This window comes from Quercus robur, chromosome 2 (assembly GCF_932294415.1).
Source record: "Quercus robur chromosome 2, dhQueRobu3.1, whole genome shotgun sequence".
Classification (NCBI taxonomy): Eukaryota; Viridiplantae; Streptophyta; class Magnoliopsida; order Fagales; family Fagaceae; genus Quercus; species Quercus robur.
This window is the reverse complement of record NC_065535.1, coordinates 97,122,441-97,149,843: the sequence shown is the minus strand read 5'-3', so window position 1 is coordinate 97,149,843 and position 27,403 is coordinate 97,122,441. Positions and strand designations below refer to the sequence as shown.

Sequence of the window (27,403 nt, the reverse complement as noted above, 5' to 3'; positions counted from 1 at the left end):
CACTGTACTGGACAAAAATACTCTGAAAATACACGTTTTCTATAATTAAATGTAGGCGTAAATGTATTTTTAATACTTATACTTTAGTCTCATTCCCATTTTAGTCTGTACTTTTCTATGTTGCTACTTATAGTCTCCAAAATAAAAAATGCCTTCCATTTTAGTCTCTATTATCATCTCATTAATGAAAAATAGTTTATGTGGCTGACGGAGTAAGTAGTTAACACATAAGACATCTATGAGACCATTAAAATAATATGTTACTTCCACAATATTTTCACAATAAATCAAAGATGGTTAATTGTTTATTGGTTCAAATTTGAATTTATTATTAAAATTACTTTTTTACCCTACCATTAACAAACCGCAACAACCTGTCACATAAAATTTGTTGTGAAAATATTGTGGACATAACATTTTCTTTAAAATAATAATAATAATTTTTATTTAGCAGTTAAATAATCTCACGACAACATTTTAAATATTAAAAAAAATCCACGTAAAAAAACAATTAAAACAAAATTATAAACTTGTGATTTAAAAAAAAAATTCTTTTCTTTTCGTTATTTTTTCGGAAGAATACAAAGAACCCAGAACATGATTGTTCATGTTCTTCCCGGCCATGAAATAACATGTATGATTTCCCCGAAAATTAAAAAATCAAGATTTTCTTTTCTTTTCTTGCATTTTCTTAGCAACCAAACTCATCATACCACCAAAACACTGAAATGACCGAACCCAACAAATCAAACCCCACATATTAAAAAAAGATGGCTCTCTAACTCTCTCTCTCTCCCGATCAAAGCTTCCCTCTCTGTCAAAATCAAAATTACTACAAACTCAAAATCAAACCCAAATTCAAAGCCTCTCTCTCTCTCTCGGGTGGGTGCCTAAGGGAGCTAGCACGTAGTGGTGGTGGTTGGGCATTTGGATTTTTTATTTTCAAGGTGGGTTTGGGGCTTGAGGTTTGGTTTTGGAAGCACTTGAGCTTTTGTTTGTTTGGTTGGCTTGAAGCCTGCAGATGCTGTACAAATGGGTCTATGAATATGGTACGTTGAATTTTGGGTTTCATCTGCAGGTGCCTTTATCATTGCTTGGTTGGATTTTTGTTTTGGTTTGTTTGTGCTGTTTGTGGTTTCTTTCAAATTCATCTGTAAATGAAATCGTGAAGCCAAGAGTTGTTCTTATCCCAAATTCAAGATCCCCTTTCTCTCTACTCTTCCTTCTTTCTTTCCTTCTTTCATTTTCTTATTAATTTTTTTTTTCCATGTGGGTAGAGTTGATAACTATAGAAAGAAAAAATGTTTAATTTAACTTAGGCTAGTCTTTTTTTTTTTATACATCTTAGGCTAGTCTTTATTGTTGCTTGGTTGGATTTACATTTGTTGGGTTTTTTTTGAATTTTTTTTTTTTTTCCAAATTCTTCTGTGGTTGAATTTAGGGGCAGAGAAATTATTATTATTATTATTATTTTAATTTTGAAACAATGGCATTTTTTATGCCAAATATTTTTTTTTAATTAATATTTTAATAGTTATGTCAGTATTAAGTGTGCCAACAATCCTTTTATTAGTAAGATGACAGTAGGGATTAAAATGAGAACACATTTTGATTTTGGAAACTAAAGACGGTAAAATTAAAAGTAGGGACAAAAATAAAAATATGATAAAAATGTAGATACAAAAAGTACATTTATGCCTTAAATGTACTAAACAAGTATTAAAGGTTTCCGCATTATACTTGCACAAAATTATTTTAACTTAACTAAAATTCAATACTTTTATCTGCAGTATATTTGCTTAGTTGGTTCAAACGTTACACACTTACACTATATATATCTATATATATATATATATATATATAAATTAAATTATTAAAATTAATATTTTTAGTTCCTTTATCGTTTAAATTCGTAATATATCCGTATTTATGTTTATTTAGGATTTTTTTCATTTCCGTTTTTTATACTGTATTCTTACCATTTTTCTTAATGTATCTCCTGTCGAATGAAACATGTAGATATTTCATACCATATATTACTAATTATGGCGGGTTGTTGTGGATCAGATAACATTTGGTCTAACTGAGCGCTTAACTCACATAAGTGGATATTATGGACCATTAATGGAATCTACAATTATCAAATCCATCACATTTCACACTAACGAGAAAGAGCATGGACCTTTCGGAGATAAGCAAGGGACCCGTTTCTCCTCAGACTCCTCTAGCTCAAAAGATGAGAAAATTGTAGGATTCCACGGGAAACTCAAACGAGGCTTTCTGCACAGTATTGGAGTCTATGTTATGAAAGGATAATCGGCAGTACCTCGTCCTCCTATTGACGCATTCAACAGGAGTGGCATGGGAAATTCTGGGTGCCCAAGGGGTGCCCACCACAGTACCAGTTCAATTTTTACCAGTAAATGTGTCTATGAAGTATGCATTAGAAGCCAAGTGATTGGCCCAAAATAATATTCTGAAAGTGTAAAAATGGAAAAGACTTAGTGTGTGGATCAATTATCAAGTATTTGATCGTGTAATAAATAAATTTGCTACTTGGATTTTATATGCTCTTTTTTCTCATTATCATCTCTCATTGATAAGTTGTGATCGGTGTGATATCACTTTTACTTGAATCACATTTTGATACTATTTTAAGTGTATATTAATCTGAACATTACACTTCAATAGTTGTTACAAAAGGTTGTAAATTTTGTGTGTGATTAAATTTATCATTTATGATTACCAAATTTAAGACAACCTCAACAAATAGAGCATATAATGATTGAAAAAAAAAAAAAACCTTAGTTAATCCACTTATCTAAGTAATTAATCCCTGTCAATTTGGTGCCAACTCCTTCTTGCTTTGGATTTTAGTACAATTGGAAACATAAAATGTTTGGGCACAAGAATCCTATCTATTTGAAATGGATTGATTTTATAATTCAAATTGACAATTACACACTCAAAGGTATATCTAGAGTTATCATTTATAACTTTAAATGATGTAACACTTTGTAGATGGTTAGTTATAGGAAACAAATTTTTTACTATAAAATGCACTTTCTCCATTTCAAGTATCATGAGAGTTTACCAACTAACTTTTAGCCTATGAATTTGTTGTTAAAATCATCATTTTGATAATAATCCTTTGGATTAGAACTGCTTTTGAAATTCACTTTTAACATTTACTGAATGTCCACAATTCTTTTCTAAAAAATCTAGTACATCCCCCAAGTCGATGCCAAGAGCACACATATTCCAAGGCATGCTAAATGGAGCATGCTGCCAACAATGATTGCAACAATGATGTCTTCACGAGCATTACTATAACTCGGGCTTAGGCCACCACTGCGATCCACATCGGTCCACACCTCCAGTTGATTGGTGGACACCAATTTGTTACCGTACATTTTCTTCGGAGTTCTATTTAATTGCTAAGAATTTTAGATTATGAGAGTTATAAATTCTTGAGAGTTTAAACTCATAAGAATTAAATTCTAGATAATTGACATTTATATATTCATATATTCGTAGAATTTGACTTTATATCATATTATTTTAGTAACCCCAAAGTAATAATTTGGTTATTGGGGATAATTTTTTTAATATGTTAAAAATATGCTTGAACATAAGTAAAATATTATTTTGATGAAAATAAATATTTTTGTTTTAAAATGAACTCGAAGATCCACTAGATTCAATGAGACCTCACCAAATTCAGTAGATATCCACTAGATTTGACGAGATCTTCACTGAATCTAGTAGCTCACTAGATCTAGCAAGATTATCATCGAATCTTTGTCGTTTTGAGCAGTTTTCCGCCTCTCTTCAACGTTAGCCAGTGTCAACCAAACCGCCTGCCACTCGTGAAGAGCCCTATCCACCACTCCTCTTCGGTCAACAACAGGTTGAGTTTTCTTCCACTCGATCCGACCATGGATGCTCCTATTTGTCACATGACTTAAATAGTAGAATTTTAATTTTGGCAGTATATATCTGTATGAGTGTGTGCGGGTGTGCACATGGATATTATCTTCTTTATTTAGAAGCCAATACATGTGCTATGTGGTGATCATGCCTTTTTTCTTCATTTGCAATACACGTGATCAAGAGGCCAATATAGAAAATGCAGTCTTTTTGATAATTAAAATGTAGTCATTCTCATCTTCAGCCAACATTTTGTATGGACTATAGATGATGAAGCCCTCCTAAGAAAATCTCCATTAGGAGTATGTGTCCCATTAAGAATTATCCTAATTACTGAATTATATTATATTTATATTTATACTACAGTATATTATTTATTTATTTAATGAAATATAAGAGTGAGGTAAAAACTCATCTTATTTGGAGTCTTTGTGTGAACAATTACTTAAAACTAGTGTTTAACCCGCGCGATGCGCGGGATCATTTAAAATCTCATAAGTAGAAGAAAATACAGGTAATTGCTTTGAATATATATTATATATTGTTAAGACTCTTAGTCATTACAACTCTACTATGTAAAGTTATAACAATGGTTTCATTAGAAGTAATAAAGTTGTAAGAATTAGATATTTTTATATTTCTTTTAAAAAAAGAAGGAAGAGAGGAAAAGAAATGGAAAGAGAAATTATTTAACTTATTATATTTCTTAGGTAAAACTCCATAGTGTTCCATTAAGCAATTCATAAGTAATAATAGCACAATTGACATTATAAGGAAAATTTTGATGTATTCAAGCAGATATATAACTGATTGAAACAGCCATAGTACAATTATATACACTATGTTGACACACATAACTTTTTACTTTACAATAACTAAACAATAGGGGAAAATCTATTTATTTTAATAAAGCAAATCCTGTTGTCTACATTCTTCATTCAGCTTATACACTTTGAAATCAACCATTTTGGGCTATCACAGTGTCTAACATACTAAATTGTGAAACATAATTACATTTTATAGTAACGCTGTTCTAATCTGTCAGCTTTATTCAGTACATTCAGTTTGGTCTTGTAAAGTTAAAAAAATAATAATTAGCAATACTATAAAATACATAAAGACTTGTAGAGTAAGGTAGTATATACAAAAGAGTTCAGTGTTTTTTCTTCTTTGTAGCAATTTGCTTAGTACTTTTTGGACGTTTTTGAAGCATTTGGAGCGGCATTCTTTCAGGTCTTTGAACAGATGTTTCTCCTATTTCTATTTTTTGATTGGCTATGTACTTGTCCTTCCTTGATTTTCTTACAATTTCCTCCATTGTTTCCTGCAATAATTTGCATTGTTATGTATCTATTAGATATGTAAAGTATATTATGTGTAAACTAATGTTTGAATCATATAATAAGCATGTTGAAGTAAGTATATTTCAATCACCTGATGTTCTTCAACTTTACTTGAGTCTTTTTGCTTATGTAAAACTTCCATCTCCAAAATTTTTGAGACCGTGTAATTTTCTTTTCCATACTTCAAATTATATTCATCAAGATGCAGTTGGAACAAATATTCATTGCCAATTATTTTTTGAATCTCTTTTGGTAAAGTATTCTCATCTAATTTCAACATCTGTATAAATAAAGTATCATTCAATTAGCAATATATATAAATATACATGCAACATTGGTAAGAAAGTATTAAAACTTCAGTTTTCAGAAAATAAATATATAGGGCTGACATTTATATATGAAATTACCTCTTCTTGCATCTCTGCAAGTTCTTTTGCAGTTTTAGCAATAATTTTCTCAGCTCCTTTGTCAAACAATATGAATGTGGTTGATCCGGTTTCATCTTGTACTTGGACTTGTATTCAACACTTATAAGAGGCATTAAAAAAAACTCAATAAATCTTCATGCTGGTCATGCCAATATGCACTAAAAATATGAAATAAAATAACATTTTAAAATAAGATAAGTTTGAAGAAACAATTAACAGAAATAATAGAAGACCAATAAACAAATAGGAAGAAGTACAAAGTGTGCCATATAAGACACTCAAACACTAATCAGCGTTAACATTGCAAGTAAAGTTGTGGCCCACTCTTAGAAGATATTTCTTCAGGGAGTACGAAAATCAATTACGACTGTACTGCCTATTACAGTTTCTCAACAAAGCAACAAAATAAAAGCATGAGATGTTTCAATATTAATGGTTTGAAAGTATATTTACATTTTTGGTGAGCTAACAATAAAGAATTAGATAAAGGAAACTAAATGTTACATACCTACTTCTACATCCCCTGTTCTGCAGAATGGCAGAATAGCCATTAACATTGCAAATTGTTCACTTTGAAATGGCTGGTAAATAATCAAATACACAAATTCTTGGGAGCATATCACAATCTTAAAATACAAATTGACTTTAGAAACCAATAATAGTTAAACTAAAAGCCAAATATCTAATGTTGAATTGACTTTACAAATTTACTTTAGAAGTCAAATTGATTTTAAAACTGAATAAAAGTTAAAACGATTCAAAAAAAAATCAAATGTTGGTCTTGCCATTGCCATCTACCCCATCAATCTCTGCTAAGCATTTAAAACAAAAGCACATCCAAACATAACTCTAAATGTTAACAAAAATAAATAAATAAACAATAAGCTCTATGAAACAAAAGATTAGTATGATTGTGACACAATAGTTGCATTGCTTCAAATAATGGGCCTCTTTGGAAGACCTCCACTAATGCCTAAGGACTTGCATCAGTTAAAAGGCCCATTCGGTTGAGAGTCCATCTTAGTCATTTGGCACTCACTGGTTCAAGTTTTATTACAATAATTACAAATTTACATGTAGGGTTAGAATTTACTGAATAAAAGGATTAGGATTTGTTTGAATTCGAGCTCTCATATTTATAAAAAGGCCCCTAACTCTTTTCCTGCAACGTAATTAGACTACAACTCGAACTGATTCGTTTGAAATTTGCCATACCAGGAGTATTATGTAAGCTGGATTTAGAGGAGGCCCATGATTACATCAATTGGAATTTCTTTATATATATGCTGAGACAATGTGGCTTTACTAAAAAATGGAGCTGATGGATTTATACCTGTATATCTAGAGTTAGATTCTTTGTTTTGGTAAATGTAGCATAGTATTATATGGAACTCTGCAACTTTGACAGCCAATGATGTTGAATTAAGGGAAGCATATTCACCAGCCAATAAATGCTTGTGACATTCCTTTAGGAAGTGCTCGGGGGATAAATCTAGTAGTAGTTATATATTATATATATATATATATATATATATATATAATATACACAAATTACGATGCCCTTTTAGTTTTGAGCTGTACCATTTGTGAAAGGCTGGTTTGTAAAGTTGGGAGTTCTTATAGGCCAAGCATGCCTTTCATTCCAATTAAAATTGATCCATCTTAGGACAGCCTAATCCAGTGATATAAAAATAAATAAAAATACTGCAGAAACTACTATCAATAAAGCCTAAGATTTTCAATTGCAAGCAACATTATGGGGACAATCTATCCAATGGATAAAAAAGGCTGACAAAACAATGAACTGGAAAGTGACATGATCTTGCTGCATTGCACGCAAGGACACAAAGACTCTTCTACAGTCTACACCATTGGGAAGTGCAAATATGGTTAGATATCTCTTTCGCTTTGTTGCCTTACGTTGTTAAATTGATTAATGGTTATTTAAAATCAGTGAAAAACCACCCCAATCAAATTGACTGTAGCACTCAATATTGTACGGCATAAAAGGCACATTAGGTTAGTAAGGGTAGGGTGGTAAACCATTCTATAGGAGCTAATATATCAACTAATTCTTAGGATTTTTCTATTAACCAATCCCTTAATGTGGCTCTGGAAAACAGAAAACACAAATATATGAAACACAAATTTTGCTTATAGCAAACACTTCAGTAGTGTTTAGGCATAAAATGCAGTAAGAGATTTGAACAATAGTTCTTAAACGAAATTATACAGGAAAATTCCTGCAGAGATTTGAACAATCAATTTTCACAACAAAGTACCAAAAGGGGAAAAATGAACACAGAGAAAAGATGCGTATATTTCGTCCAATTTTCACAACAAAGCACTCAAAAAAGGTAGAATGAACAAACAGAAATGATGCGTACCTTTCGTCAAAATAGCGCCAATCTCTAACTCCGTATCTCAAAACCTATGGGGCGTTTGATCGTATTTAGCTTTGACGGATGCCGATTGTGATGGTCTAAGCCCGGCAGGGTATGGCAGCGGCCGACCGTACGAATATCCACTGGTTCGCAGAGTCTGAAGAGAAGATCGATAGGGTTTTAATCGCAAAACAGATCTACAATATTCCGTAAATTGACGGAAACAGAAGAAACTTATCCCGAAATCACAGAGAAGTTTCAAAACCGAATCAAAACAACAAAAAATCATAGAAAGAAGGAGAGGGAGAGGGAGAGAGAGAAGAACGTACCTGGAAAACTCAAAAGGGGATAGCGATGATCAATCGAATCTCAAGTGTGGCGCAAGTCTTTCTTTTTTTTTTCTTTTCTTTTCTCCTAGCGGAGTTTGATGTGAAGAGATCGCCTCTATCGTAGTATGGCTAGGGTTTTTTTTAGAGAGGAAAAAAGTTAAGAAGACTGATATGAAGAGAGTAGGTTTTTCCCCTTTTTCCCTTTCTCTTTCTCTTTCTCTTTCTCTGTATCGCAAAATTGGTAGTTTTATTATTTTTTTCTTTTGTTTTTTTAAGAAAGAGCAAATGTTAAGTAGTCTGAAGAGAAGGCAGATATTTCAAAATTTCTACGTTTTTTTCTTTTCTTTTAACAGTTTTTTTTTTTAATATAAATAATTACAGCCAAACGGCGTTAACATTTTGAAAACAATATAATGTATCGCTTTTTAAAGTTACAGATGTCTGAATTTTAAGTAGGGAGTTTTCCTATTTGTCATTCTCTCCTTAATTCTAGGAACTCATTTTCTCTCAGCTTCTGCTTTTATATATATATAGATGCTATTTGGTAAATAGATGTTAATTTTGATAAACAATCACTTGAAAATCTACTGTTAATGATACTCTTAATCTTTGATGGAATGAGTATAAATAAGAAACAAGCGTTAAATTGAAGTTAATCCTAATATAATCTTTGAAAAAAGCCTTTTTTTCCATCAAAAAGGTTCTCTAAGGCATGGACCATAGACTAGAAGAGAACTCGTTCATAAACTATTTTGCCGAAGGTTTTCGATCTTTGTAAATTACTTGAATAGTAAACCTTTGCTTATAATTTCTTGATTGTTCTGCTATTTAAAATTTTTCAAAGGCTGGTGCACCTAAAATTTTTTTGAACCTAATATGACTAATCACAAAACTACCTTAATAAGGCAAGTGAACAAACATGCCTAATGGAATGGTTTATTCCATTTTCTATGGTTTTGGGTCGGTTTGGGGAAAGGATAGAGGATTCTTCAGCTAGGTCATCTTGGACAATTATTGCATCCTAGAGGAGGTAGTCGAAGTTGACTTTTGGGGGGTAGTGACTGAGAGGGACAGGTTGTTAGAACCCTGAGAAGGCTTAGGGTGATCAAGGGGAATAAAGACATTCCTTAGGAGGGTGGCTGGTTGGTCAAACATATTCAATTCCGTATCAATCTCATTAATTTGATTATAAAAAATGGATGAAGAAAAATTAGGGAGTGGGGAGGAAATCTTGGGAATGGACTTACTTGCTAGGGAAGGTGGGACGAGATTCTCGGGATTGATGAGACTTTCCTTATCGGTAGAGCTGGTGCAACTGGTGGAACTGGTGGTTCAAGCATCCTATGAACATTGGGAGAGGGATTAGTCGCTCCCCTTGGCTGTGAAGCGACAGTGTGGAGTTGGGGGACCTTGTCTTTCATTGCTGGAGCTAATCCTTTGACCTTGACAAAGATTTTTTTTTTTCTTGAGTAGAACTGAGGGGCTTGGAGCTAGGCGTCGTATTCTTGTGATTCAATTAGGAGTAAGCATCTACTGCTTGACCATTTTTCACAGTCTTTGTCGTCATGGAATAAAGAACCACACCAATAGCAGAAGTTTGGCAATTTCTCGTATTTGAAAGAGATCCAACCAATCTTTACTTGACTAAGGTTTACTTTTCGACCCCTACAGAGGGGCTGAGTTGTGTCAATGCCTATCCTAATACGCATAAAATCTTCCCCAAACATACTGGACACGTCATGTGATTCTATGACAGTGCCCAAGGTTTTGCCAATGGCAATGGTAGTAGGAGCATCCATCATTCTGACTGGCAAGTCGTGGAGTTGTATCGATAAGACAGTGGAGGAAAAGATGATGTCTCAGATGGGGGTGTTATCCTCGTAACGTTGGAGGAGAACTAGATGCCTGTCGAAGGACCAGGGTTCATTCACAAGGACATGTTTAGTGTCTGCATCAAATTCAAAGTCAAAAAGGAGTATGTTGTTGCCTGCGTCCTTGATGTGAAAGTCATTTTGTGATTTCCAAAGAGGACTGAAGGTTCTAGCAACGACTTCAACATTAAGGGTTCTCTTGGTTAGAAATTTAGCAGCCCAAGTGAGGTCTTTGCCTCTACTGTGAACATCAGGTGGTTCAAAATCTACGTTGATGTCTTCCCTATCTGTTAGGGAGAGTTTGTTCCAGTATTTGAGAATGGAATTCATGGTAGAAGTCAAGAGAGAGAGAGAGAGAGAGAGAGTGTTTCCCCACCCTTGAAAAAGAAAACCACAAGCTCTACCAATAAACTAGTTATCAGAGAGGAAAAATATCATTCCCAGAGGTTAAGTGAGACATGGAATCACCTATTGCCTTTAGTAGTTGCTTCCTTTTACGGGCTAATTCAATGTGAATATTACCAAAAGTATTTTTATCCCAAAGTTTCAATTGTGTTTGATAATCAATGACCTTCCTTATCACTTTGCCCATGGCATCCCCTTCCAAGCACATATCCCAGGCCGAGTTAACTACACCTTCACATCGGTCATCTTTGAGCCACATGGTTTCAAACCAAAATGGTTTTTGAGATCGATAAAAGCGAGTATTGACATCATCAGAAGCTAACCATAAAGGTTTATGATCAGAAGACAAACCATGAGGCTTATGATTAGAAGACAAACCTTGCAGATGGTGAAGACGGGTTGAAGGGAATTTCAAAATCCAATTAGCTATTGCCAGAGCTCTATCTAGCCAAACCCATACTAGAGGACCATTAAAACGCATATTACACCAAGTAAAGGGAAAACCCGTATAACCCAAATCCTTAAACCCACAGAAATCTTGACAATCTCTGAAGCCCATCATTTTTTTTTTCCAGGCCAAATAGCTCCTCCCAATTTCTCTTCTACCTTGGAAATCTCGTTTAAATCATCGATACACACCCACAGTAAATTGTATTGAGAGGCAAGATGGCGAAGCACTAACCAAGAATCTTCCCAGTTGGCCACTTTAGGAGCTCTGTAGAATCCCGTGAAGCACCAAGTGTCATCAATTCTTGGATTTATCATCGCATCGATGTGTTAAGGCGAGAAAGTTCAAATGTGCAAATTCAAGTCATTCATCCATAGCAAGGCAAGACCTCCACCCTGATTTTTCCTTAGCACAATGAACAAGTAGTCAAACTTCAGCCTACATCTCAATCTCTCCAAATAAAATTTTTTCCTCCTAGTTTCCATTCGAAAAACCGAGTTGGGACCTTTTGCTTTACTAACTCTGAAAGATCTCGAACTCACCGGTGATTCCTAAGCCCTCGGTAGTTTCAGCTTACCTAATTCATGGTGAACGGCAAGGCTGGGATCCAGCCCCTGCTGATGATTAAGATTGGGGAGAAAAATCATTGCTGCAAACCACTCTTCTCTTCACGGGTTAAGGTTCTGAGATTATAGGTTTTGGCCTTTCACATGCTAGGTCAATACTTGAAGTCTGAGTTACATTACCTTAGGCGGAAGGATCAATCATGATCCATTTCCTCCCCTACACTCCCTGTGAAGCCTTAAGGAGAATGGGCTTAGTAATTGAGTCTTGATAAGGTGATCTAGGCTTTTCCATATCCAAACCATTTAGAGGTGATTTGGTAGTGTCTAGGTTCAGCCCCAAAGTGGGAGGCCCATATACTTAGACACTGCCAATTTGAGAAAGCTCTCCATTCCTCCCACCTTGCACTTTGAATTTAAAATACCAACAGGATATAAAAGTGAAGTTAAGGGGATATTATTGGATAGCTCACCACCCACTGGATCTGTTCCACATTTCTCGCCTTCAAACTTCCTAATATCCCTATCAATCTCCTGAAGTTTAGCTAGGAAAGGATCCTCACCTTTAAGCTGACCCTATTTTTTCAGTTACAAACCTGAATTCTCGCTCAAGGACTTTACTCACATAGTAACACCTTCCTTATCAGTCTCACCACAATCGTCTACACTAACACAAGACTTCTGTGATTTTGAATTACACCTAGCTGGACTATCCATCTCAGTGGGCAAAATAGACGGAGAGTTATTAATGCATTCCTTTTGAGTTCCCCCCATCCATGTCCAATTCCATATCAGGAGTAGGCGTGTCAATGTTCGACCCAACCTGTAAACACGACACGAACCTGACAAGTGTTTTTTCGGATTAGGGTTGGGTCTTAATGGGTTTGGGTCATAAATGGGTCGACCTGAAAGCGACACGATAAGAAATGTGTCATAAGCGGGTCAACCCACGTAACCCGCAATAGACACGCCAATTTATTTGTGTCAACCCGAAATGACCCACTTAATACAACCCGTTTAACTCGTATAACAAATACATATTTATTTTATTTTAGATTTGTCAAAAACCTTTTATATTTAACATATATTTTAAATTTAAAAAAAAAAGTGAGTAATTACAAAAATTTACAAGGGTATAATAGGAAATTGAAACTTTACAGACCCTAGAACTACTAATACTTTTTTTTTTTTTTTTTTTTTGGCGTAGAACTTGCACAAATGAAATTGGATGAGCTTGTGGAAGATGTTATAAATTTGGACATCAACAAAGAATCTATGGATGATAATCGTGGTTATAGTTAGGATTATTCTACTATTTGCTCAAATTTTTTCAATATTGATACTTGGTATTTGGTGAGTTCCAAGAATATTATATTTTTGTTGAACTATGTTATTTTATTTTTGTTAAACTTTGTTCTTTTGAATTTGGGTTGAAGTGTATGCACTTCTTTTGGAGTGTAAAAAACTTATTTTTAAATGAATGTTATATTTTTGTTGAACTATATTATTTTGAATGTGGGTTGAAGACTTGAAGTGTATGCACTACTTTTTGGATGTAAAAAAATTTATTTCTAAATAGATGTTATATTTAATATTATGCAGGTTGAAATGGGTTGTGTTACATTCGTGTCAACCCAACACGACTTGTTTATTAATCGTGTCAAATGGGTTGGGTTAGGTTAACTCGCCTTATTAACAGGTCGGGTTAGGGTTGAAGGATCATGACACGATTATTAAATGGGTCGGGTTAGGGTTGAGCCATTTAGTCGAATACCCCTATCTCGACACGACTTGAACCCGACACGCTAACCCAAATTGACACCCCTAATCAAGAGTCACTACAACAAATATGACTTTTTTCAAGGGTCAAAACCCTTAAAAAAAGTATTAAAAAACCTTGAAAAAAATTATTTTAAGAGTTCAATTGACCCTTGATAACCTTCGAAACATATATTGCCGAAAAGGAAATTTTGAAGGCCTTCGTGGCCCTCAAAACAAGTGCTCTAACACTAGTGGATTCGAATTGATGCCCTTGAAAAGTTTCCTCCGCCATATCTGAGTTGCTCTCTCCACCGTTTGACCGAGCTTTTTTGCCAACCATCTTGGCTCCATCGTAGTAGCTAGATACGGGGTAGCTCTTAAACGTTGGTCGAACTACTTCTGATAAGGGGTGAGAGTACTTTTGCTTTCAATCCACAACTTGCATTCCTTATCGCCATGATCTAGACATCCACACCAATAGCAAATATTAGGTGGTCTTTTGTATCTAAACTTGACCTAGAATTTATTTCTATTCTTAAAGGATATTAACTGGCCTCTACAAAAAGGTTAGGAGGTGTCTAGAGTCACCTTTACTCGAATAAAACTACCACCATCCTCATCCACTCTGCCAATTGACCTACTCACCTTGCCAATAATATCACAAATGCTCCCAGCCACTCCTCTTGTCATGAAATGGATTGGAATATCATGCACTTGGACCTAAAACGTGGCCTTTTGAAACTGGAGCTCTTGGACAAGAACATCAGCATCAAAATTTTCCAACACAGCAAGGTGTTGTCAAAACATCAGGGTTCACTTTAAATGATTCGAGTAACATCCATCTGATTACTAAAAACAAAAAGGACTATTTGATCCTTGAGGTTTTAATTTTAAAACCATTGGTAGACCGCCATAGTTACCTGAACGTTCACCCCACTGTTTCTATATTTAAGGCTCACCTAGTTAGGAATTTTGCAGCTATGATGAACTTAGGGAACCTTAGTTTATTCTGCAATGTAAGATCCAAACCTTCTCTCTTGTTGAGAGAAAGGTTATTCCAGGATTTGGTAATATCCTCCATGGCAACAATATTTCCCTAAACCCCACAAAAAACACCCAACAAGCTCCAAAGGTAAACTTGTTACCTAAGGAGGACAGAAACACCTTCACAAGGAAGGGACAGCCTAAGAGAAGATGGCCAGAGCCAAAACTTTCTTAGTGACAGAGAAACCTTTACTAATCAAATCAAGTGATTACAATTATAATGAATCTTACCCTCCTGGCCTATCCCAAAGTACCTACTTACAAAAGAATCCTTACGCCAATTCTTAATTGGACTTGATTTTTTAGAGATTTCTTCAACTGCATAAATCTCCAATTTGTAACTAACTCCTAGCAACTTGAAGCTTGTTATTGGATGCAAAGTTCTTCACAACGCACTTGTAGAAGAGGAAGCAACTTGGTCACAAAACCCTAAGGTGCATAACAACGCAGTAGCTTCACAATAAGTGTATAGATTCTTTGTGTGAGTCTCTGTATATGATTATGACTGTAAAATAATGCTTTTATATCATCTAGTAGGTTAGACAACGAAACCCTAGAAAGCCAAGTCATCATGGGCCGAAAATCAGATTTGAAAATTTTGGATTTGCGAAGCTCAATAGATTGAGAGGTATCAAGCCTCATTTATTCTCGATAAATGCTTGTATCGAGCTAGGTGTTGAGCCACCAATTTTCAGCTTTTCACACTTGTTTTTTTGTGTAGTCTTCATGTCTTCCTTACTACCACTTGTAAATTTTATCAAACATACTTCATGATATTCTTGAATCCACTTAAAACTATCAAAATACAAGTAAAAGGCATTTTGTCAAAGAATATGCCAACTACATAAAAATATGACCCTAATAGATTTTAATATGATATTGTATGAAATGATGGGTGTGAGACTGAGACTAAGAATTTAAATTGAAAAAGAAAAAAAGAAAAATAGGGAGTATATAATACTAGATACACTTATTTTGGTTTATTTAATTTAAACGTGTATAACATGTTCACACATGATTTGCCATTTGATATCAATAAAAAGTAAAAGTTTATGAGACATATTCTTTCCTTCGTAACTTTTAATTTGAGTGGTTCTTTAGTTTGAGATAAGACTCATGTATCTTGTGAGATAAGACATTCTTTAGTATGTGTGAGTTTTCCAAAAGAGAGAAGACCTTTCTAGGTTGAGTGTAGTACTACCCCAAACCTTATTCCGGGTTCTTGAGTGTTAATGTGAGAGTTTCTGATTCAGAGGAACTTGGCCGTGTTAACGTGAGAGTTAAATAGGGTATAAACCACTCTTAAGTTCTTATTCCACTTTTTTTATTTTTTATTATTTGCAGGATTTGCCACTATACTTTTCATTGTAAAGTTTGTTAGGAAGGAAGTTAATAAGCAATTCTTTTGGCTCTATAATCTTGGTGGGGCTTACAATACCGGATGCTCCAACCTTGCACAGGTCTTTGAAGTTTGAAGAGGTTCTTTTCTTTTTAACCAATCCGTCTATTGTTCGGGGCATACCATAAAGTGTGTTTTCATTTCATTTAGGCTGAAGTCTAAATTATACTCTAGGTTTGGGAGTCTTTGAATTTTACACTGAAGTTTCAAAATTTGAATTTTACCTTTAAAGTTATATTCCGTTCGCATCATTAGCAACCCCTCCATCAATATTTTCCATTAAGGTTATATGAACTTATCATGCTTGTATAGGTTATATTGTGCAATTTACAATGGTTGTTAAATTATATTTTTGGTCATACAACAATATATTTCGGGAAAAGACATTAGAATCCAACTTTTTTTTTTTTTTTTTTTTTTTTTTACAGGAAGCCAGAAATGGTCCTATGTTATAAGACTCTTTCATTAAAAATTTATTGTTAAAAATACTTAATGACTTAGATATAGGATCAGCTTCTTTTATTTTTCGTATACTACCCGTAATTAATGTTCCAATCAAAAGGTTCAGCTATTCTTGTCAATCATATAATGCAATATGAGATTTTTTTTAAGAAAGCTTTTGCACCTCTTGCTTTCATTGTATAAGGTATATTTATCTAACTCTTTTTGACTATGTACACTTTCCTTACAATAGCTTTGAACAAAGCTACAAAGAAAATCTAATGAACACTACTTTACCTTTTATATGCGAACGACCAAGCTATTCCCTTTTTTTGTTTTTTTTGTTTTTGTTTTTTTTTTTTTTTTAAGACCAAGCTATTCTTTCAATCATATCACTGAAGACAAGATTAATTAAAAGAAAAGTAATATTGCACTCACTTGCTTTTATACTTTTGAATCAGATATTTATTTCCTTGAAATCACTTTTTATCTCAAATTTAAACAAATAAGTCAGTGTTGGAATAATTATGTATGAGTATTGTGGTTAGTTAAGTAGTGAAGTCTTTTTTTTTTTTTTTGAGAAAAAGTAGTGAAGTCTCAAATAAGTTAGTGTTGGAATAATTTTTTGGAAAACAATTTTATCTCACAGCAAGCTAAATACGGGAAGTTAGGACATTGTTTTTCAATCATTTAAAGTTACTACTAAAAATAGGAAAATAAGATAGTTTTATAGAAAATAATTTTTAGAAAAAATGACTTATTTTCTAGAAAATATTATCCCCAAAACAAACACAGTGATGGGAAGAAAGAGTGGTTATTATAACATAGTTGAGCTCATACACATTGAACTTAGGCTTTTTGAGTTAAGCATGTTTCTATATGTTATATTAACTTATGAATTAGAGTCTTCCTAAAGTATTTATCTACCAAATCGAAATTCTCATCAGGTATGTCAAATGCCATATTTTTAGCATTTGACACCAAACTCCAAAATATTAGCTTCATGAGATGTGTCAAATGCTAAAAGAAATGGCATTGTGCTACCGTGCAATTCTAAACTTGGCACTGTACCCAAAAAAAAATGGTAAAATATTTATTATTATTTTATTAATATTTTCTCTCTCCTCACCCATTTATCTCTCCCCGTTTGTCTCTTTTTCACCCTCTCTCTCTCTCTCTCTCTCTCTCTCTCTCTCTCTCTCTCTTCTCCTCAGCCCACCGCTGATGTCACCACTCCTAGCCGACGCCTTTACCGTGTCATTCTCCATGCCACACCACCAACCTTGACATGTCTTCCTCCAACCACACCAACAACCTCCCCACGTCATCAGAACCTCCCACCAAAATCAACCTGCAGTGGTGGGTTTTGCTTTTGGGTTTGTTTGATTTGGGATGGGTTTTGAGGTTTGTGAATGGGGTGGGTTGTGGGTTAGTTGTGGCAGTGGTATTGTGGTTGTGGTGGCAATTTGGTGGTTGTGGTGGTTATATTTTGGGTTGTGGTTTTTTTTTTTTTTTTTTTTTTTTTTTTTTTTTTTTTTTTTTTTTTTTTTAAGGTGGTGGTGGTGTTGGGGTTTCCGATATGGTGTTGGTGGGCTATGAGTTTGTTTTTAATTGTATTTTGGGTTGTGGAGGGTGTGGTGGTTGTGTGGTGGTGGCTGTTGGTTGGTGGCAACTATGTGGTGGTTGTGGCAATGGTTTTCCTTGATTGTGTTTGATGAGTTTTAGTTAAATATTATTTTAATGTATAGAATTGAAAAATAAAACATGTGATTTAAGGTGTATTGTAAAATAATGTGTTAAAATAATAAAGTAAATTTTTTAATATATCAAAATGGCATATTTATAGAACAGCTCATAAGAATGCTCTAACAAATAAACTCTGCTGTGTATCATCTCTTATTGGCAGGATCTAGAACCGGGTAAAAAGTTAAATACAAAAAGACAGGAGAAAATGTACCGTAAAGTCAGAGAAGAAGCGGTGACGTAATATTTTGAGATATAGTTTCCGTACGTGGTCTTATTTGTATGTGTGTGTATATATATATATATGGGCTTAATTTGATCGCTGTGAGAAGTGAGAACCATTCATTTTTGCGTTGTTTGTTAGTAGTTTGCACTTACAGTTACAGACTTACGGGGCCATTCCTAAAATTTCCAATTTAGGAGGTATGCTTTCATAACATTTCCTATTAAGTTCTTTTGTTTGTCTATATATTTTATTTATTTTCTCCTTCAAAAAAAAAAAAAAAACTTATTTATTTTCTCGTTATTTATCTTACCGAAATCATCTCTTTTAATCCAAAATCTTCAAGGTCAATATCATACAACAATCATTTGCTGATTTTTCTGTCAATATTTATTAACGGACAATAACATGTCTTGCCTTTCACAAACTTTATAATAGTTGCTGGGATTTTCAATTAATATAAGGCATAGCATTCCTTGACTGTCTTTTAATTTGCAATCACTTTTAAATTATTTTTCCCAGTGTTTATCTTTTCCTTCAATTAACTGTTAACTTCTTTCTCAAAAAAAAAAAAAAAAAAAAAAAAAAAAAAAAAAAAAAAAACTGTTAACTTGGATTTGCATTAAAATTTTGATACCAATATCACAGATAAAAACCACCGGTCTCGTTTTTAGTGTTTCATTTGCGATTTAAACTGCTCTTAACTTTTTCTTTTTTTATATATAAAAATAAAAATAATTAAAAAAAAAAAAAAAAACCTGCTCTTAACTTCTTATACTTATCCATGTGTATTCATGCTTCTTAATCGTGCATTCATGGCAAACAATAATTTAAACTACTTACTCACTCAACGTACATCAACAATATTAAATCCTTCATTGTTCATAATGCTATCGCTATATGTTGGACATTTCGAATACAAGGAGTTTCATGTGATTTTTTATGTGTTTAATCTTAAATGTTGTTTTGAAAGTCATATCTCTAATTTTAGGTTCACTGTTCATGCATGATGTTGTTATTTACTTATTTTTATCCTTTGTGTAGATGAATTTGTTGGTTAAAATTTATGCCCTCTGGATTGTGTTGGGATCTCAAAAATTAGATCTCTATAAAGTTTTATGTTTATTGTTTTAAATTAAAAAAAAAGGTCAAAGTTTAATCTTGCTTTAGATAAGTCTTCACGTGTTATGTTATACTTGCTTTAGTTTTTGATTTCTAACATTTTGTCTCCCCCCCTTCCCCACAATCAGAGACTCAAATCTTGGGTTTTAAAATTCTTAATTTTCTGAAAAATGATGTCCATATTATGCACATTTACATACATACATACATACATACATATATATATATATATATATATAGGAGCTTTTGAGCACGCGTTTGAATACATGGTCAAAGACTAAATGCAATTATGAATTTATGATATTTTGATTAATATAAATTCACAAGATGAAAAATTGTGATACTTTTAAAACTATATTGTGTGTATATATCTACAATTGAAACTTGATAGTAACTAAACTTTTGAGTTTTTTAGGTAATCATTCTTATATTTATTATTTATATACATATCTAAATGTTAAAGAATAAATTACTACATTTAGAATTTGTACTTCGTTTGTTAGTTTTTATTACTTTTGAAGGCAATGATATTTTTTTTCTCTTTTTATTATTATTAAAATTCGTACTGCTTTATTTTCTTTCAATATTTGTTTTCCTTTAATAGGCCAGGTTTTGAACCTCTAAAAGACATTGATTTCTTTTCCTTTTCCAAATGAACTTTGGCATGTAGAAGAAATGATATTCTATTAATTATCATATAAATAAAATTATGAATTACATCAAGAAAAAATCATTAAAAAAATATCTTAAAAAATCAAAATTTTAAGATGGGAAGGGGGGGAGGGCAATTGATCCCCTAGCTTCGCCTTTGCTTCTGCATCTGAAGGCGAAATTTGTAGTTTTATTGGTAATTGTCCAGGACATGCATGCAATTAATGGCGCCCTTGCTTGTACATCTTTCTGTTTCTCTTTCTCCAATTCAAACAAATTAACCCGTTTAACTTGCTAGAATTGGGTGGGCAGACAACTTAGAACCGGTTCAGGTCAAAATATAATTAGGAGTAGTTTATATTCCGAACTGGGTCAATCCATAATTTATATGCAATGGTTAAGGCCCGTTACTTCCGTATAGATAAAATTTCATTGCACCTTCTTGCTCTTTTACTTTTCGAAACTAACCAATTTTTTTTTTTTTTTATTAAAAAAAAAAAAAAAAAAAAAAAAAAATCTCTATTCGTTTTGTCTCTTTGGCAGGATCCAGAACTGGACCACCTTTACCCAACCTGCTTAATAAAGTTTGTAGTTGCAGTAGTCTTATCTCTACATGGGCTTAATTTGATCACTGTGACAACCATATAGACATGCCATGAGTTGCTGATAGTTTCAACTGCTACACAATTAACCGAGGTAGGTTCCATAACATTCCATATATTTAAGTTTCTTTCAGCTGCCATTAGGCTATTTTAATTTTGAAAGTAGTGACCTTTATTAAGTGGGTCATCAGCAATTGTTTCTAATTCTGGGTCTCTTGTGTTTGTTATCATGAAATTTAAGGAATGCAACTTGATAGATGGACAATTCAGCGAGTGGGCAAATTCAGCAAGAAGCAAATTCCTCAATTAAAAATGAATATGAAAATACTGAAATTCAAGAGGAATCAAGAACTTCAAATGGAAATGAAAATCAAAATGAACGGTTGGTAAATAATATTGACACCGAAACATTGTTTCCAACATGTCTTATCTACAAGGTTCCATATCATCTTCGCAAATGGAATAAAGAAGCCTACACTCCTCAAGTTATTTCAATTGGTCCCTATCACCACGACAAAGAAAAATTTCAAACCATGGAAAAGCATAAAGAAAGCTACTTCAGGCGTTTCATGGAACGGGCTGAGATAAACTTGGAGGTTTTAGTAAGCACTTTAAGGAAGATGGAAAATAGGATTCGATGTTGCTATGTAGAGACTGTTCCGTTTGATAGTGATGATTTTGTGAGTATGGTCAGGTTGGATGCAAGCTTCATTCTTGAGCTATTCTTGACATCTTATGACGACAGTTGGAAAAGTAATGATCCTATGTTGGTGGAAGACTGGCTATTAAGTATTGTGGAGGAGGAGTTGGTATTACTTGAAAATCAAGTTCCATTCTTCGTTATTGACGAACTATACAACCTAGCATTACCCTCAAAATCAGACTCCGTTTCTTTAACTGAGCTTACTTTTAAGTTCTTTAAGGACTTCAACATTCATGAAAAAGCCCCAAATGTGACAATACACCACTTCACTGATCTGCTTAGATCCTTTCAACTGCCCAACGACAACGAGCTACCAGACAGAGTCCCTGAAATGATTTTTCCCAAGTACTCTGCAACCCAGCTGCGTGAGGCAGGAGTAGAATTCAAGGTGGCTTTAAATAAATGCATACCGGACCTAAATTTCAAAAAAGGAGTGTTGGAAATTCCACAATTAAATTTCTTTGATGATACAGAACGTCAAGTTCGAAACATTATGGCATTAGAGCAATGTGATAAAAGAAAACCACCCTTATATTACACTGATTTCTATTTATTATTGGACCGTCTTATCAATACAACCAAAGATGTGGATTTACTTTGTGAGAAGGAAATCGTGGTTAATTCTCTCGGCGACAACAATGTAGTGACATCTATTATTAACAATCTTAATAGAGGAATCATCAGAAGTGATATGAATAAGGATTACTGTCTTCTCAGTAAAGATTTGAATGCATTCTATGCGAAACCCTGGCACAGATGGAAGGCCTTGTTAAAACATCAATATTTTAGCAGTCCTTGGAAATCGGCTTCTACCATCGCTGCTATCATTCTTCTTGTGCTCACTTTAATACAAACAATATTCTCTATTATCAAGTAGTATAAATTCAACGTCTATCTATGTACTTTGGATGGTTGTTTGATTGTTGATGTAGTGACATAATGGATATGTAATTTCCAAGTAAGCATTCGAAAAGAAGTCATTGAAGATTAAAAGCTGCTTGGAAATGTGATCTTGCTTAAGTAGTCTTTAGCTTGAAAATAAGCTTTGTAGTTTCTTATTATGTGTGTCTTGTTTATCTTTTGAGTTGTGTTTTCAAATGTTGGAAGTTATGGTCGTTATGTTGTTTGTATCTTAAGACTATATTTATAGTAGAAATTTGAGATTCCAAATAAAGCCTCTTGTATTAATCTTATATTCAATGTTATCGTTAGATTGAGAATAGTTCCAAGTTTATCAATCTTTTTTCTCTTATTATGCCTTTTTACATGTCCTAACTCTTTATTCCTTCCTCTTCCACCTGTATCAATTGCTCCCAAAAAAAAAAATGGGAAACGAAATTTACTCTAACTACTTTAGTGCAACAACCATCCTCCCAATCATTCTGAAAATTCTATTGTCCATTTTTTGTTAAAATTACATGTTGTTTATCTAAAATTAGTTCTTAACTGTGGGAGGGGGGAATACAATACTACACACTAAATGGAATAGTTAAATACTTCAAGAGGTCAGGATACTTTCTTTTCTCAAAAATATAAAAGATAAAATAAAATAAAAGTTGTGCGCGCCAGAAATAAGGCCATGAAGGCTAGGCCTCACTTGGGCTCACAATCTACCTGTAAGGTGGGCTAAGGATTTCCTACTTTGGGTTGTTCTCTGCGCCAAGACCCAACAAACTTGCTTCTCGCTCTCACCCTCTTCCCATTTTCTGCTCCCAGCTGTCCCCCCCTTTTTCTTCCTCTGCTTATCATATTTATAGTCAAGAGTTAGTAGGGAGTTATGATTATTCTTGTGGTTAGTGGAAAGGGGGTCCAATGTCATTAACTCAAAGTGCGTGTTTAGTTAGGAGTGCAGTGTGGCAGGAATGGCATTGGAACTGGTTCCCACTTCAGTATTGATGCTCAGCAGCGATACTTCCCAAGGCACTGCTGGGCATCCGAAAGACAACACTCCCGAGCAATTGTCTTCTTGCCCGGGAAATGGTTCACTACACAAGGCCCAAGTGGTGATGCTAGATGTGTGCTAATTAAGGTTATTCACTCATCGAGCTTTAAGGCAGCGTGAGACCTAGGCTTGTAGCTATTTTGGGCTCGGGCTTGGGCCTTAGGTGGCAAGGGGTTGGTGTCATGGGCCACACTGTTGAGTCAGAATACAAGGCTCAAATGGGTCTGGGTATCACAGTGCCGTAAAATTAGCTCCCTCTTGATTCGTGCTCGGCTCTCAAGGACGAATCAAGGAATCCAAGACATAATAGCTATCCGAGAGGCTTTATGGGTGGATATGGGACAGTTCAGAAACCCATTAATACGCTCTCAAAAGGTGTGTAGTACCGGGCTGTTTGGTTCAGTTGTCATCATTACCTGACAATTCGTGAACTGAGGTGACGCGTGTGTCAGTTACCATAGGTATTCGTAAGGTTTCCACCTACTCGGTGATAATGATCGGACCGAGAAGCAAGTTTTTGTCCTTGGAGAACTTTTAGTGTTAGGTTTCCACTTGCTCAGCGATAAGAATCGAGCCAGAAACAAGTTTCTATCCTTAGAAGAATTTGGTGTAAGGTTTCCACCTGCTCAGCAATGAGAATCGAGCCAGAAGCAGGCTTCTATCCTTGAGAAACTTTTAGTTTTCCACCTGCTCGGTGATAATGATCGAACCGAGAAGCAGGCTTCTATTCTTGGAGAACTTTGTGTTAGGTTTCCACCTGATCGGCGATGAGAATCAAGCTAGAAGTAGGTATCTGTCCTTGAAGAACTTTTCGTGTTAGGTTTCCACCTGCTCGACGATGAGAATCGAGCCAGAAGCAGGTTTCTGTCCTTAGAAGAATTTGTAGTAAGGTTTCCACCTGCTCAGCGATGAGAATCAAGCTGGAAGCAGGCTTCTGTCCTTGGAGAACTTTGTGTTAGGTTTCCACCTGCTCAGCGATGAGAATCGAGCTAGAAGCAGGTTTCTGTCCTTGAGAAACTTTTAGTGTTAGTTTTCCACCTGCTCGGTGATGAGAATTGAGCCAGAAGCAGGTTTTTGTCCTTAGAAGAATTTGTGGTAAGGTTTCCACCTGCTTAGCGATGAGAATCAAGCCAGAAGCAGGCTTCTATCATTGAGAAACTTTTAGTTTTCCACCTGCTCAGTGATAATGATCGAACCGAGAAGCAAGCTTTTGTTCTTGGAGAACTTTGTGTAGGTTTCCACCTGCTCGGCGATGAGAATCGAGCCAAAAGCAGGTTTCTGTCCTTGGAGAACTTTTACTGTTAGGTTTCCACCTACTCGGCGATGAGAATCAAGCCGGAAGTAGGCTTCTGTCCTTGGAGAACTTTGTGTTAGGTTTCCACCTACTCGGCAATGAAAATCGAGCCAGAAGCAGGTTTTTGTCCTTAGAAGAATTTGCAGTAAGGTTTCCACTTACTCGGCGATGAGAATCGAGCCGGAAGCAGGATTCTGTCCTTGGAGAACTTTAGTGTTAGGTTTCCACTTGCTCGGCGATGAGAATCGAGCCAGAAGCAGGCTTCTGTCCTTAGAGAACTTTGTGTTAGGTTTCCACCTGCTCGGCGATGAGAATCGAGCTAGAAGCAAGTTTCTATCCTTAGAAGAATTTATAGTAAGGTTTCCACTTGCTCGGCGATGAGAATTGAGCCGGTTTGAGAAAATTTTAGTGTTAGGTTTCCACCTATTCGGTGATGAGAATCGAGCCAGAAGCAGGTTTCTGTCCTTAGAAGAATTTGTAGTAAGGTTTCCACCTGCTCGGCGATGACAATCGAGCTGGAAACAGGTTTCTGTCCTTAAGAAACTTTTAGTGTTAGGTTTCCACCTGCTTGATGATGAAAATCAAGCCAGAAGCAGGTTTCTATCCTTGGAGAACTTTGTGTTAGGTTTCCACCTGCTCGACGATGAGAATCGAGGTAGAAGTAGGTTTTTGTCCTTAGAAGAATTTGTAGTAAGGTTTCCACCTACTTGGAAATGAGAATCGAGCCGGATGCAGGTTTCTGTCCTTCATAGTTGCTCCTATTTGGAAATATCTGCCAACGTCCAGTAATATCTTAACTCTGAGCTGTTCCTCGACACAACTAGCCCCCATTCCCTCTCGGGGCTCCTGTAATTGCTATAAAGGGGCCTCCTCGGCGACTTCCTTCTGTGAAGCCTGCTTATTCTTCTAATTAACTGCGAGAACTAGGCATTGCCTCATCGCTTGCTGGCTTCCCTTCACTACAACTACGCCCTGCTCGATAGGAAATTTAACCTTCACATGCAACGTGGATAGAACAGCCCCCATTGCGTGAATCCACGGCCTTCCCAGAATCGCCATGTATGAGGAAAATGAGTTGACCACTATGAATGCCACCATCACCTCTTTACCTTCCATATTTACGAGAAGGGAGATTCGACCCTCGGGAATCACCACCCTGTCATCAAACCCCACTGAATCGCTCTTAGTGTAGCTCCTTGAACTTTTTTCAGACATTTTCCCGAACGTGAGTCTCAGTTGAACCATAGCTTTGTAGGAGATTCCCACAGACAGCGCCAATTATGCGTGCCAGAAATAAGGCCATGAAGGCTAGGCCTCACTTGGGCTCACAATCTACTTGTAAGGTGGGCTAAAGATTTCCTACTTTGGGTTGTTCTCTGCACCAAGACCCAACAAACTTGCTTCTCACTCTCACCCTCTTTATCACTTCTGCTCTCTCTAGTTCACACGCTTCCTAGTTTCTGCTCCTAACTGTCCCCTCCCCCCCCCCCCTTTTTCTTCCTCTGCTTATCATATTTATATTCAAGAGTTAGTGGGGAGTTATGATTATTCTTGTGGTTAGTGGAAAGGGGGTCCAATGTCGTTAACTCAAAGTGGGTGTTTAGTTGGGAGTGCGGTGTGGCAGGAGTGGCATTGGAACTGGTTCCCACTTCAGTATTAATGCTCGATAGCGATACTTCCCAAGGCACTGCTGGGCATCCGAAAGACAACACTCCCGAGCAATTGTCTTCTTGCTCGAGAAATGGTTCATTGCACAAGGCCCAAGTGGCAATGCTAGGTGTGTGCTAATTAAGGTTATTCACTCATTGAGCTTTGAGGCAGCGTGAGACCTAGGCTTGTAGCGATTTTGAGCTCGGGCTTGGGCCTTAGGTGGCAAGGGGTTGGTGTCATAGGCCACACTGTTGAGTCAGAATGCAAGGCTCAAATGGGTCTGGGTATCACAGTGTCATACAAAAGTTATTAACTATTTGAATTAATCAAAACTCTATTAAAATTCTAAAACTTATATGATTAGCTCAAGTTCAAAGAATAAAGTTAAATGAGAAATTTATTGAAAAGACTATATTTCAAAAAACCAATTGTACATTTTCAATTTTTTTCATAGTGATTGAATTTTAACAATTTTTTTTGAAAAACATAATAAACATTAACGAATTTTATAATAACACAATAACAAGAATCACATTAAGAAGCATAATCTAAATACGTAAAGGAAGCCCCTTCTGATCTACAGTCTATATCTATACTAAAAGTTGAAACTTAATATTTATTATTGTTACACTCCTGTTGATCTACAAAAGCATAGCATTTGGTCCACTTCAGTCTAAAAGCTCACTAGTATAAATACTAGAACTAGTTTTTAGACACTCAAATTTTAAATTATGGCTAGATTGCTTTTAATCTACTCTAAACAATGCAAAATAAAAGTAATAAATACGCAATCAACCGGGATTACTAACTAATGCATGGGCATACATAATTAACAATTAAGTAAAAAGCACAAGTAGTAAGGGAAGAGAGAAGAAAACACAATATAATACTGCGATGTGTTATTGAAGAGGAAAACTGGAGAATCCGGCGAAAAAAGCTCTCCATGGCCCTACAAGTCAAATCGATCCACTAGTAAATTAGTTGGAGTACAAGGATAACAAATATACCCTCTAAGCCTAGACTACCCTATGTACTTAGGCCCTCTGAGTCTCAACTACCAACGAGCTTCACCGAGCCATGTCTTCACTAGCTTTCCGGATCCTGCAATTATTACCAATTGTTGCCAC

General features: G+C 35.1%; 2 protein-coding genes across 4 annotated transcripts; one reads left to right on the top strand and one right to left on the bottom strand.

The window, feature by feature from the left end:
* Positions 1 to 4,802: 4,802 nt before the first annotated feature.
* LOC126716094 (uncharacterized) lies at positions 4,803 to 8,675 on the bottom strand. Of its 3 annotated transcripts, none has more exons than XR_007652006.1 (5): positions 8,415 to 8,675; positions 8,089 to 8,242; positions 5,681 to 5,859; positions 5,365 to 5,553; positions 4,803 to 5,254 (listed from the first exon to the last, which is right to left on the bottom strand). XR_007652006.1 is itself a non-coding variant. In XM_050417086.1 (4 exons), the coding sequence occupies exons 2-4, from the start codon at positions 5,690 to 5,692 to the stop codon at positions 5,084 to 5,086; spliced, it is 372 nt and encodes a 123-aa protein (XP_050273043.1). In that variant the 5' UTR covers positions 5,693 to 5,800; positions 8,089 to 8,346; the 3' UTR covers positions 4,803 to 5,083. The 3 variants fall into 3 exon arrangements, 1 of the variants encoding a protein (XP_050273043.1); XR_007652005.1 differs by having other exon boundaries at positions 5,681 to 5,800; positions 8,415 to 8,673; XM_050417086.1 differs by lacking the exon at positions 8,415 to 8,675 and having other exon boundaries at positions 5,681 to 5,800; positions 8,089 to 8,346.
* Positions 8,676 to 20,937: 12,262 nt separating this feature from the next.
* LOC126707627 (UPF0481 protein At3g47200-like) lies at positions 20,938 to 22,517 on the top strand. The gene has a single exon (XM_050407376.1). It carries the CDS (start codon positions 20,945 to 20,947, stop codon positions 22,265 to 22,267), a length of 1,323 nt encoding a protein of 440 aa, XP_050263333.1. The 5' UTR covers positions 20,938 to 20,944; the 3' UTR covers positions 22,268 to 22,517.
* Positions 22,518 to 27,403: the final 4,886 nt, after the last annotated feature.